The sequence below is a fragment of the Lolium perenne genome, chromosome 7 (genome assembly GCF_019359855.2).
Source record: "Lolium perenne isolate Kyuss_39 chromosome 7, Kyuss_2.0, whole genome shotgun sequence".
Lineage (NCBI taxonomy): Eukaryota > Viridiplantae > Streptophyta > Magnoliopsida > Poales > Poaceae > Lolium > Lolium perenne.
In genome coordinates, this window is record NC_067250.2 from 75,060,758 (window position 1) to 75,072,964 (window position 12,207).

Consider the following 12,207-nt stretch of genomic DNA (forward strand, 5'->3'; position numbering starts at 1 on the left):
ATCTGCAGTTGCCGCCGTTAAGATCTAAATCGCAGCAAGGTCGACAGGTAGCAGCGGCAAACCATTTGTGCGAGCTGCACGTCGGCATCCCTTGTCGGTGAGCCACATCCGTCGTCGGTGAATAAGCCCATCGCAGTGTCGCGCGACTGCTCCCTTGCTACACCGGCGATGGCTTGTAGCAGCGGCGCCCGGCGCTTGTAGCATCGACGTTGGGCAGTTGTAGCATCGACGGCGTCAGCGATGCCGAAAGCAGAGGCAACGGGAACTGCCGGTGGCGGGCATGCTGCAAGACGGGAGGCGAGCTGCAGCACGGCGGCGCCAGTTTGTAGGTACCGCCGACGCCATTGAAAGCAAATCCCTTTGCCGCTCTGAGCAACGCCGGAGGCTGCCGGGAACAACGCTGGTCGGGGTTTGTTGCACCTCCGGCCTCTGCTCGCAGCAACGCCGCTGGGTGATTGTAGCACCGCCGACGGACAATTGTAGCAGCGCCGCCGGGTGGCAACGCCGCGCTATTGTAGCACCGACAATTGTAGCAGCGCCGCTGAACGATTGTAGCAGCGCCACCGGCAACTTGTAGCAGCGCCGCCGGAAGCTTGTAGCAGCGGCGCTCACCGATGGCAGCATCACCGTACGGCCACCAGCACCGCTAGATCTCCTCTCGCAGGGATCCCCGCAGTGCCGCCGGATCCCGAGCTTGGGGGCGCTTGTGCGGTGCTGATGGGAGCCATGGCCGGGCGAAGCGCTAGAGATGGAATGGGGGAAAAAGCTGAGGAAGAACATCCGGAAGTGATAACGCTCGGGTGGGCCCCAGGACCCCGCTGCCTCGCACGTTTCCGGGACACGCGGCCACGAGCGGACCCGGACGATCGCACGACCTGATCCCCCGGGTGATTTGAAGTGTTTCCTGGTTAGTACTCCAAAATTATTACGAAACTGTTTTCGACCGATGGGCAGTAAAACGTACTCGCTGAGTGTATTTAGGTTTGCCTGTACGGTAAGTCTGGAACGCGAGGCCGCAGACTTTTGAGGCTTAGCGCGGCGGCCGATGCCAGGCACAAATGCACGACCACCTCGCCGCCCTTCTCCGCGGCGGCGGCGGCCGCCACCCGCGGTCAGTCCACGGCGCCGCCGTCAAGCTCGGCTGTCTCGCCTCCACTTACCTCTGCAACAACCTCGTTCTCTCCTACTTAGGCCGCAGCCTCCACGCGGAAGCTCGCGGCCTGTTCGACGAAATGCCCCACCGCAACATCGTCTCCTGGTCAGTCCTTATCTCCGCCGCCTCCCGCCTCGGCGCTCTCTCCGAGGCCTTCTTTCTGTTCTCCGACTTGCTTCGTAGTGGGGAGTGCGACCGCCCTAACTCGTTCGCACTGGGTGCTCTGGTCGTCGGGTGCGCCCGTGCCAAAGACACCGTCGCGGGCTCGCAAGTGCATGCTTCAGCTATCAAGTTCGGTGTGGCTGACGACGAGAGTGTTGCGGGGGCACTGGTGGACATGTACGCCAAGTGCGGGCGCGTGGACTGGTCGTGGCGGGCGTTTGCACTCTCGCCACAGAGGAGCGTCGCGAGCTGGACGAGCATAATCAGCTGCCTTGTCAACCATGGATGTTCAGAGCACCGTGATGTAGCAATTTCCCTGTTAAAGAAGATGCTGCTCTTGAAGGTTTGGCCAACAAACGCAACGTTTTCTTGTATCCTGAAGGTATTTGATGAGCCTGCGTTGCTCCCTGGGGGGAAGCAAATTCATGGCTGCTTATTGAAGATGGGAACCGAGGTTGATCCTGCTTTAGGAACCGCCCTTGTAGCAATGTATGGTAGATGTGGTGGACTGGATGAGATGGCCAGATTGTCTTGCCGGATAAGGCACGATGCATTCTCCAGGACTTCACTTCTTGTTGCTTACGCGCGAAATGGATACAACATGGAGGCAGTTTGGAACTTTCGTGAGATGATTATGGAAAATATGGCAATTGACCAGTCAGCTGTAACTAGCCTACTGCAGGTTTGTTCATCATTGGGACAGCTGAGAATGGCCAAGGAGGTACATTGCTATGCCCTAAAGACTTTCTGTAAGCTGGACACACTACTGCTCAATGCTACTATCACTGTTTATGGCAGATGTGGTGATGTCACCAGTGCAGAGATTCTGTTTGATCTTTTGGAAAACAAAGACATTATATCGTGGACGGCACTACTAACTTGCTACGCACAAAATGATCATGCTCAGGAGACACTCTTGTTCTTCAGGGAAATGCTTCGGAAAGGCCTGGGATCTCCTGTCTTTTGCATTACCAGTGTGCTAAGAGCCTGTTCTAGCACCACAAACTATGCTGTTGGATGGCAAATTCATTCTAGGGTAGTGAAGTTAGGAATTGATGATGCGGATTCTGTTGAGAATGCTCTTTTGACCATGTATGCCAGGTGCGGAAGTGTTCGTATTGCATTGAAGATCTTCAATTCAATGAGGAGTAGAGGCATTATCTCGTGGAATGCACTAATCACAAGTTTTTCACAGCATGGCAATGAGGTGGCGGCCATTCAGCTATTTCATCTGATGCAAGAAGAAGCAGTGTGTCCAGATGATTACACTTTTGTTGGGTTGTTATCATCTTGCAGCCGAATGGGCCTAGTTGCAGAGGGTTGTGAGTATTTCAAACTGATGAACACCAAGTACAATGTGGAGCCCAAGATGGAACATTACACCTGCATGGTTGATCTGTTTGCCCGTGCTGGAAGATTTTCTGATGCACTAGAGTTTATTGATGCTATGCCTTGTCATCCAGACAAACTTGTGTGGGAAGCTTTGCTAGCTTCATGTAGGACTCATGGTAATGTGGATTTAGGAAGGCTGGCCGCAAAGAAGATTCTTGAAATAAGACCAGATGATCCTTCACCATACATAATATTATCCAGCATTCATGCTTCAGTTGACATGTGGGAGGAGAAGGCTTTGAATCGTACTGTGTTTGATTTGCAACGAGTAAGAAAAGACGTGGGAAGTAGTTGGGTCGGTGGAGAAGAATATTCAGATAATACATTTGATGTATTGCAAGTTGAAACAACGTAAGATGGGTGATGTGTTGATGCTTCGTTTTGTATACATCAGGTGGAGTTGAGACATAATGGACTCGAAGGTGTGTGATAGACTGACTGCACACCGCACATGTTTGAGAAATGACCCGACGCCATATCTCCACTAGAAAAATGACTTTGTACGAAGGACTAGACTACTATCATTTTTATGGCATAGGACTTTGTGGTGATGTGCTTCTTGTCTTGAAGGTGAGATATCCTGTTACTAACACCTCTGTAAAATGCAAATAGAGCATTTGCAACTATGTACAATACAGTAATACTTTCTTCTACATTGTCAGGTGAGTTGATGATATTGGAAAACTAGAGGTGCTATCCCACTGTCGCAAATGCAATGTCAGGCCTCAATACCTTTTTGCATTCATCTGCAGTGTGAGGTTAGTATGAGCATTGTCGAGCTCTTATTGCATATGCTCTCTGATTTCTAGATTAAATTGTAAAGTGCTATTTTGTGGCAGACATGCAGCAAATAAGACGGTCTGTCAAGTGAGGTTAGCTGCAACATCAACAATCTGCATGCCAGGATATTGTATGTTCTTTACTCAAAGCGCTGGAGCTCCACTACTGAATCTGTCAGTATGTGCTCATGTTTGCGATATTGTTGAGCTTGTAATGTAAGTAAGTTATAAGTTAACGGAAAATCCATTTACTCATATAGTGACCCTTGACTGGTCTCTTTTGAGGTAATTTAGGCATTACAGAAGTACCAGTAACAAGATGTAATTACATTTCCCAGATATCCAAATTACAAGATGGGTGGAACAGGCAAAAGAGAACTGTAGAGCAACTATTACTTGGATGTTCTCATGAAGTGATCTGACTTCGGCTTACATGTTATCAGTACCAATTCTTACATTGAGAACTAATTGGGACTAATGTGTTCACTTTATGTAGTGTAATTATTTGCATATCACTTCTCCAAACCGAACGTTTGAAGGCGCTATATTTGTCACACCAAAAATGAATCGAATTATAGTAGTGTAATGCATGATTTCTAACATTAGTTGGTGATACATCTGAACTGTTTTAGGAGTTCTGCAACCCTAGAATCTGCTGCAGTGACACCCCATGCTGTTAGTCCTCTTCGACTTCATGAAAGGGGAGTGGAACAACCTTCACAGCTCTGAACTTGCCTGCATTGTTTAGGTGTTCGTTCTCCAACCTGACATAGAAGTTTTTATAGTGTCATTTAGTAATGTCAGGTTTGTAAAATTCCATCACAGTGAAAAATTCAAGAGTTAGGATTCATTGTCAAAAACTTTACCTGTAGAAGTTCCAATGGCCTCGTCGAATCACCTCAAGAGCTGCCAAAAAGAACAGAGTCACTCTTGAGTCCAGGCTTCCAATGTTAGGGTGGATGACAGTTTGAAGCCAAGCAAGCCTCAGAAGAAGGTTCAAACCCTGTAAAATGTCAGGCTCTCGGTAAGTGCATCATGAAATTTATCTGTGCTCAATTATTTTTGATGTATACCTTAACTGTTTTAGAGAACATACCATGGATATGAAATAAATGTATTTTTGTTTAAGTATCAGATCGTTACGAAGCCAAGGGTTCTTGGAGTTAAACTGTAGAAGGCCCCAGTCCTTGACAAAGTCCCAGTAGAGTTGGTAGATAGTGGCGATACTTGACACGATTACGACTAGTGACAGCCATCCAGCACTGTTATCATTCTCATATGCGACTTTTGTTCCTGCAGCAAGCATCGCTGACACATACTTCCCAAGGTTGACAATGTGGTTTATATCCCCTTCGTCAAACCATCTCCTTGCACACTGTCAGGAAGGAACCATAAAAATAAGACAAGGCAGCACCACCTATAAAAGTTTGAAGAACAGATGTTGTGATGTGGTAAGTCATGTTCAATCTTGTATACCTGCATAGCTCTCCAGTAGTACGGCAGGAAGGATACTGCATAAGCCAAATCTCGAAAATGTTTCACTCTTGTGCAGTATCCATAGTCTTGTGTCTTATAGCTGCTGGTTATGTAATAGCATGCCAGGTACTCCAGGCTCCTAAGAAGTGGTACCTATTTGCCAGCAATCATTACTTTATTAGTCATTTCGGAATCGAAACCATCATTGCTGATCTAGACACTACACTGTAGTAATGACCAGTATAGTAACTCGAACAAACATTTATGTTGACAAAACAATTTGTATTTGCCGAACAGTTTATGTTGAAAATGGACTCTACTGAGCACGCAAATGAACCTTTAGCCTATATTATGTGATTACCTGGCTACAAAGCTGATCAGCCATGAAGAAATCGACCATGACAACCTGCATATAAACATATGTATTGAGCAAATTTTTTTTAATATGGAGTTCGATATGACTTCACTCATCTGAAAAAAGGCTCTTCATCTATATCAAAATACCTTGTAAAAGGGGGTTAGAATGATGTTCCTGATTGCTCTTAAGAATTGATAACGACTTGATCGGTAGAGGATTTTGAAAGGGCAGACCAATATTAATGTGAAAACCTGAATAAACTCAAGCATAAGCCTCATATCGGTATAACAACATTGAACGATAAGCATTACATTTGTACTGTTGATTATAGCATACCAGAAGTAGGCATCCTGGGATTGCTTGGACTGCACTTGAAGAATACCCTTTGACAATGAGTGTCAGGTGTGCAAACATGACACCAATAATAATCGTCATAGAGGTAGTGCATATCAAAAACACATCACGATACTTAAGCTCTTTGGTAGGTGTGAATTCGAATATGAATGTGTAGTTTATGCGTGTCTTTCTCCACATGAAGATGTTACATCCGTAGACGAAGAGATGCAGGAACAAGAGGCTGAACATGCTGCAGTTTGGGGCCATCTAATGTCAGTACTGGATTGTTCAGTTGTAGCATCTTTTCTTTGTTAAGAGTATAGCAGCAATGGAATTCACATGGGTGCTTACCTAAGGACAGGATAGGATGTTGACATGTAGACTTTGTTTGACTGCTGAGTGTACATCCCAGCTATGTGCGCCATGATACAGTAACCGATAAATAATGCTACAAAGCTACCAGTGAATAGTCCTGAAAATTTGACAGTAGCTCATAAGGAATCTGAAATTATCTTGGTGATGGAAGGATTGCAAAGCTTATGAACAACTATTACCTATGAAAAATGTGGTAGCATGTGATTCTTCTTTTTGATTTGGCTTCAGATACTTCATTGCTTTCCTTTTGTCACCAGTTGCAAAATGTCTCACAAACAGCTCCTCGACATCGTCCATCAGCCTGATTGCCTATTAAGATGAAGTTATCAGTCAGAACTGAGAACTGTTGGAGTTTTGAAATGCTTCAAATCTAAGACTTCTGTATCATTGCAAAATACCTTGTCAGAGCTATTAAAGTAGGAGCTCTCCACTATTTTCAGGTAAGTTGTCTGCACTTCCTTCGCTGTAATCTGGAACATGAAGAATATTTCGTTGTTTCAGCAATGCTTTATCTATGGAAACTTTTAGGGAATGCAATACAGAGAGAGGCATTGGCAGGAACCTTGTCAAATTTCTTCAAAATCTTCACAAAAGCCACCATGTTCAAGGTCCTGAAGTAACAAGAGTGCTTTCCATGTCAGTACCCACTCAGTGCACAAAGCTTAACTCATACAATAGATACACGTACCGGTATGTCTTGAGGTACCCCAAGCCTTTGTACAGCTCAACCAGCGCTCCTCTGATCATCTTCTCTGCTTGGTGCACCTTTTTCTTGTTGATGCTTAACTTCTCACAGCCATCACTACCAATCCCACCAATCTTCCTTGATTGGCTTAGCATGTCATCAAACAGAAGTTCACGGATGGCGATGACAGTCCTCGATGGTGTGGTGATGGGAATGTTGATCCTCACACTCCTGCCCTGGCAGGTGACCTCCTTTCCTGAGAGTGTCCTCATCTTGTTGGCAGCTTCTTCTCTTGGCTTATCAATCCTTCCCGAGTTACCTAAACCTCCAGAGATGGAAAGCTGGTCCTCTCCTTCATCAGTGCTCTTTGCAATATAATCTTTGGTGAACTTTTCTTGACCTTCTTGTTCTTGCTCCGTAATGCCTCGGAGGGATTGATCTCCTGTAAGTTCGAGTGGTGAGTGATAATCAATTTTTGATAGTGACATCTAAGATCGAGGAGCTCATTTATGGTTAAAGTAATGGGTTGGTTCATCTTCATCCTCCTATCGGCTGAGTTGGTTTGCCATTATTCAGTTTCTCGTATGCTAATAGAAAAATAATACAACAAGCTCATGCTTGATGAAGAAGGAAATGGTCACACTAGCGGTCAACCTATATCAGGGTATTTCATTTGTGAATATAAATATATGCCTTTAAATTGCACTCCTAAGTCTTTACCCGTCAACTGCATTAATTTAGATATGTCAACAGGATTGCTTTTCTAGATTTCTCATCCATTAAGATCTATATAGGCTTATTTATGCATATTTCAAGATCAACCACCATATCAGTAGCAGCTTTCCTAATCAGCTTTTGCCCTCATCTGGTTTAATTAACAAGTATATCTAGGATACAGCGACGTGCATGTATCATTTATGTGTGTACACTCACCATGCAGAATAGAGCAAGAGACCGATGGGTCCTCTTGGTCGGTACTCCCTGCTGCTGACGAGCCCCCGCGCCGACGTGCCTCGGTGACGGCGGCCTTGAGCTCGACGAGGATCTGCAGCTGCCGCCTGAGGGACTCACCGCGGTCCAGGAACTCCCTCTCCTTCCTCTCATAGAATCGGTTCACCTTGTTGAGCTGCTCGTCCAGTCTCTGGAAGAACGCGCTTGCCGCCTCTGCCTCGGCGCCTGCAAACCCTGCTGTGTCCAGAACCACCGTCTCGTAGACTTCCCCGACGACCGCGCCGTCGTTGCCGCTGCTTGCCAACTTTCTGTGCACCTGCATTGCAGACGTCACAACATATAAAAATTTCAGGCGATCATCTCTGCCAGCCAGACATGGATCAAAAAGTAACTATGCATTCGGATGTGCATGCCTGTATGACGTTGTTCTCCTTCTGGTGGCCGTGGGGATTGAGGAACGGGAGCCTCATCATCCAGTGACTAGCAGCCGCCGGTGCCTGCCACTGCGACGGTGGCGCTGCTGCCTTGTCCCCGCCCTCGCCAGTGGCGACCTGCAGGTTCTTGACGTCCTTCTTGAGCTGCCAGTAGTCCACAAAGGCCTCCTTCCATTCAGGCACGAGCTGGCCCTCGAACTGCTTGGAGAACTTCACCATTGGCTTCAGGGTGCAGCACTGCAGCTCACTGCAGCTGTGGTACTGGTATCTGGGTGTCTGAGAGGAGGCCATGGGGTAAGCTGTACTTATATGTGCTGCATGCGCCTGTGTGCTAGTGTCCATTGGATGAGAATTGGAATTGGAATCTAGCTAGAGTGAGAGGGCTGAAGGAGACGGGAGGATAAATTGCTGCTTATGGGGGGTTTATGCTAGCTCCTGTCAATTGTGATCACCAGTTGGGCATGTAAGTTGGTGCCTTGGAATGGAATGGATTCTTCCTCTCCCTGTCTATCTCCCCAGTGGAGAGAGGAGAAGGAGTGGGAGGGAGGTGTTTTATAGGAGAGAAGGATAGGTGGATCACTCAGCTCCATTGGGTGAACCGGTGGCGATGGTGGAGGCGGTTGGGGTCATGCATGGAGCTAGTGCAAAGAAACTTGTCCCAGAAAGGATGAAGAAATGGACCAATGCGAATAAGAATTGGGCACATTCCAAAATTACCACTCAGTGCACTAGCCAGTTTTGAGTAATTCCTAACATACTGGGCTCTGTGATTACCTGTTTTTCGGCAAACAAAAGAAACCCGCTGTTCAGATGGGTAGCGCTGTTTCAGTGCTATGTAACAAAAGAAACCCGATACTACACAGGTCAGGTTGGCAGCCTAGCCATCAGCGGAATTATGTGTCACTCTGCGCATGACCTCACACCAATCTTGTCGGTGTAGTCACGCGAAGCCAAAAAGACAAGGATTCACGGCCCAACTAGTAAAGAGTCATAGCATTATTCCCATGCACCAGGAAAATGTTCACTGGATTCTCTCTGACAAGGAGAGCTCACACACACACACACATCCACAGCGCGAGTGACCCATGCATGTACGGACGAAGAGGACTAGTCCATGAGTACGTGGTACAATTGGATCTATTTAGACAAATTTGAGTCACTTATTTCCAAATTTTAGTCGGATCATGGCTGGGACGCATATGGTGCTCTTTTAGGTGCTCTTTCGGTGCATCCATTCTATCACTTGCCTCCGGGCCCTGCTGAGGCATGGGCCCACCGAACGAGATGGGTTAGTAGTTTGTTGTGCACTATAGAAATTGCTCGATTACCATGTATAGGGTATGCCAATCTTGTATAAATTTCTCAAGTTTTTCTAATATTAGATGTGCTAATTATGCTTTTTGGACTAGTAATCTAGTACATCTCATGTGATTATTGTCAATATGCCCTTGTCTAACTAGGTATCCGGATTCCACACTTCCCCAACAAGTTACAGCTTACTCAAAAGAGAAATGGGAAGTTAGAGCTCCACTAAAGACCCAACAGTCCCTGTTGGATATTTCGATGATGACAATTAATTATTGGACAACTGTTCAATTCCATATATAATTAGTTAGATGATGAAATTCCATACAAAATTAGTTAGTAAATGACGAAATCTCATACATGATTATACATCAATATGCAATGTGGTGCGAAGTGGCTGTCATTGTAAATTTTAGTTTAAAGTAAAACACGATTAATAAGGAATACAACTAAACAATTACTACACTTCAAGTAATCCGTGCTTTTCTTTCATATGAATACTGTCTTGAGCGCTTAACAAGTGTGCCAGTCTTAATTTTGCAGAAAGCATGTCAATCAGTCAAATGCATTTTTTTCTGGATAATAGAAGAACTTAGCAATCTTATCACAGATACATACATTTTTTCTTGATTTGTGCAGGTTATTCTTGGCCGTCATCCATACTGATCTTGTGAATCATTCCAGTTTAGTAGATGTCCGACAAGGAAGGCTCAAATGCAACAGCTCAACTGGAAGAGGTCATCTCCTGAGATGGACACTAAGCGGAGTATATAATTAAACAGACACAACTTTACTTTTAGTTGAAAATGAATGGTCGGGAATCCTTTAAAACAAATTATTGGTAATGGAATTACAAAGTGCATCCTGAAAAGAAGATGATAACTCTGCTTTGCAACTTTAAAATGATATCCTGCTATTTTGACAAAGCTGGGAGGCAGGATGGTCTTCAGAGAGTGGACAGCAAAGGCAAAATCCTTTGTGTTACTTAAGCAACAACGGCTTCTATTTTCTCCCAGAGAAGATTTTGCTTATCTCTCCTGGAATCCCGTGATATATCTTTATTTTCTTAATTTATCTTGCTCATGACCAGCTGCTTTTTTTTTTCCACCTATAAAATGACAAATTTGGTAAGCAGCCAAGTATTAGTCAGATGCATAATTTTTTTGCTGATCAGTATATGTTCCAGCGCAAGTGCACATCAAATATGAGTGTTAAAATTCACGCGGTTCATGTTTTACTGATTCTTTTTTTACTTGCAGTTAGATCGATGTTTGGACAAAGAGCTTAATAAAGGATATTTGACGATTGTTTTTTGGACTATTCATCTTTACTGAGACCAATTTTAAGTAAGTGCCCTATAAGCCTTAGGACTAGGATGGCTTAATCCGGTCAGCATCAAGATGTCAGCAAAAGGAAAACAGTGCAAATCTTAGGGTCCATATATAGACCACAGGGAGCTCTTTTAACTTTTCGGCAGTGTGACTTTTACTTGGGGAATATGTGACGGGATATTCTCATGCACCAGGAAGGGATGCCCTCACAGCCAATAGAGGCGAACCTCAATGGTTAACAAGGCGATTATCATGAAAGCCATCCCGCATTGACAAGTATATCTGAATTGCAATCTCTAAAGAGGTCCTGGTGCCAATTCGCCCAGGAAGATTTCTGCTCAATTTATTTCGAGGAAAAAGAACGTTGAGAAAGCGGTTGTTGGATATAATGAGACCTGCTTTTCGTGACTTTTTATGATAGTGGATTGTGTTACACCTTAGACAAAAAGTCTCAACCGGCCCAAATTCTTGTGTTAAACCACAATTTGTGTCGTAAAGAGCTCCCAGTTGACAAACTCCAAACCTGGGCATGCCAACTTATCAAACCCCTGGTATCCTCGGTCGCTGTCGGAAGAAGGATCATGGGCATAGGACACGTGTATATATACATCAATACATGTGGATAAGTTGCAAATGCTAGGAGTTTTTTCTCTCGATGTGCAACATGTAGTATAACCTCCACTGGCAATAGAACATGTAGATAACCTGCAGCGAAAAATATCGTTTCGACGTAACTATATGGACCAAACCCACCAACACGTGAGCCATTCTTTGTTTCTATTCACTGGTAACCATGTTCCTAAAATATTATTGGTAATGTATATTTGAGTTCAAGGCTATAGGCCAAGAGCTCTAGCACCCACTTCGAGTAGGAGTCATGCACCCGTTTTCAACGCCAGGTGGACGAGGGGGCTAAACAACCATTTTACGAACCTAGCGGTGCTCCCCACTTTGAATGTGGTTTATTTTCGAAGGTAGGCTCTAGTCCAAAATAATTGAAGTATAGGTTTATTCTAAGTCAAACTGCTTTAAGTTTGACCAACTTTGTAGAAAAATATATCAACTTTTAAAATACTAAATTAGTTGTATTGCATTCAAAAAACAATAAGTTTCCGTACTATGTACATTTAATGTCTAAAATATTGACATTTTTTTATAACTTTGGTCAAACTTGGAGAATTTTGACTTAGGGCAAAACTAGAACATAAATTATTTAGGAACAGAGAGGATCACTTCTTTTCTATATAATGATGGCAAAGCCTTTTCTCCATGCCCCAAGATTTTTTTTTTGTATTACAGTGTAGCAATTTTATCGTTTAGTGAGCGAAAGTCACACTCACATATACATAAGTCACATTGTTTGATATTGTAACGGGAGATACATAATGACGCTAGATGTTTAGCGAGCCGAAAGTCACACTCACATATGGACATAAGTCACCTGGTTTTGATGTTGTAACGGAAGGTACA

The 12,207-nt window shown here is 44.6% G+C and overlaps 2 protein-coding genes across 5 annotated transcripts; one reads left to right on the top strand and one right to left on the bottom strand.

Moving 5' to 3' along the window:
- Nucleotides 1-979: 979 nt before the first annotated feature.
- Nucleotides 980-11,185, top strand: LOC127317029 (pentatricopeptide repeat-containing protein At4g13650). Of its 4 annotated transcripts, XM_051347553.2 has the most exons (6): nt 980-3,277; nt 3,370-3,465; nt 3,547-3,702; nt 3,825-4,510; nt 6,289-6,471; nt 10,046-11,185. In XM_051347553.2, exon 1 carries the CDS (start codon nt 1,059-1,061, stop codon nt 3,060-3,062), a length of 2,004 nt encoding a protein of 667 aa, XP_051203513.1. In that variant the 5' UTR covers nt 980-1,058; the 3' UTR covers nt 3,063-3,277; nt 3,370-3,465; nt 3,547-3,702; nt 3,825-4,510; nt 6,289-6,471; nt 10,046-11,185. The 4 variants fall into 4 exon arrangements, with proteins under 4 accessions (XP_051203513.1, XP_051203514.1, XP_051203515.1 ...); XM_051347554.2 differs by lacking the exon at nt 6,289-6,471; XM_051347555.2 differs by lacking the exons at nt 6,289-6,471; nt 10,046-11,185 and having other exon boundaries at nt 3,547-3,706; nt 3,825-4,101.
- On the bottom strand, nt 3,793-8,621 carry LOC127317028 (phosphate transporter PHO1-3). Its single transcript, XM_051347549.2, has 14 exons — nt 8,081-8,621; nt 7,650-7,983; nt 6,720-7,158; nt 6,594-6,642; nt 6,430-6,501; nt 6,211-6,340; nt 6,008-6,128; nt 5,657-5,906; nt 5,467-5,571; nt 5,324-5,368; nt 4,963-5,115; nt 4,583-4,861; nt 4,353-4,489; nt 3,793-4,250 (listed from the first exon to the last, which is right to left on the bottom strand). Exons 1-14 carry the CDS (start codon nt 8,441-8,443, stop codon nt 4,163-4,165), a joined length of 2,565 nt encoding a protein of 854 aa, XP_051203509.1. The 5' UTR covers nt 8,444-8,621; the 3' UTR covers nt 3,793-4,162.
- Nucleotides 11,186-12,207: the final 1,022 nt, after the last annotated feature.

Coding starts and splice junctions, on each gene's coding strand:
- LOC127317028 (XM_051347549.2), bottom strand. CDS start 8,443: ATGGACACTAGCACACAGGCGCATGCAGCACATATAAGTACAGCTTAC. Junction 7,984..8,080: donor AGGAGAACAACGTCATACAG/GCATGCACATCC, acceptor TCTGCAATGCAG/GTGCACAGAAAGTTGGCAAG. Junction 6,643..6,719: donor GGGTACCTCAAGACATACCG/GTACGTGTATCT, acceptor TTGTTACTTCAG/GACCTTGAACATGGTGGCTT.
- LOC127317029 (XM_051347553.2), top strand. CDS start 1,059: ATGCACGACCACCTCGCCGCCCTTCTCCGCGGCGGCGGCGGCCGCCAC.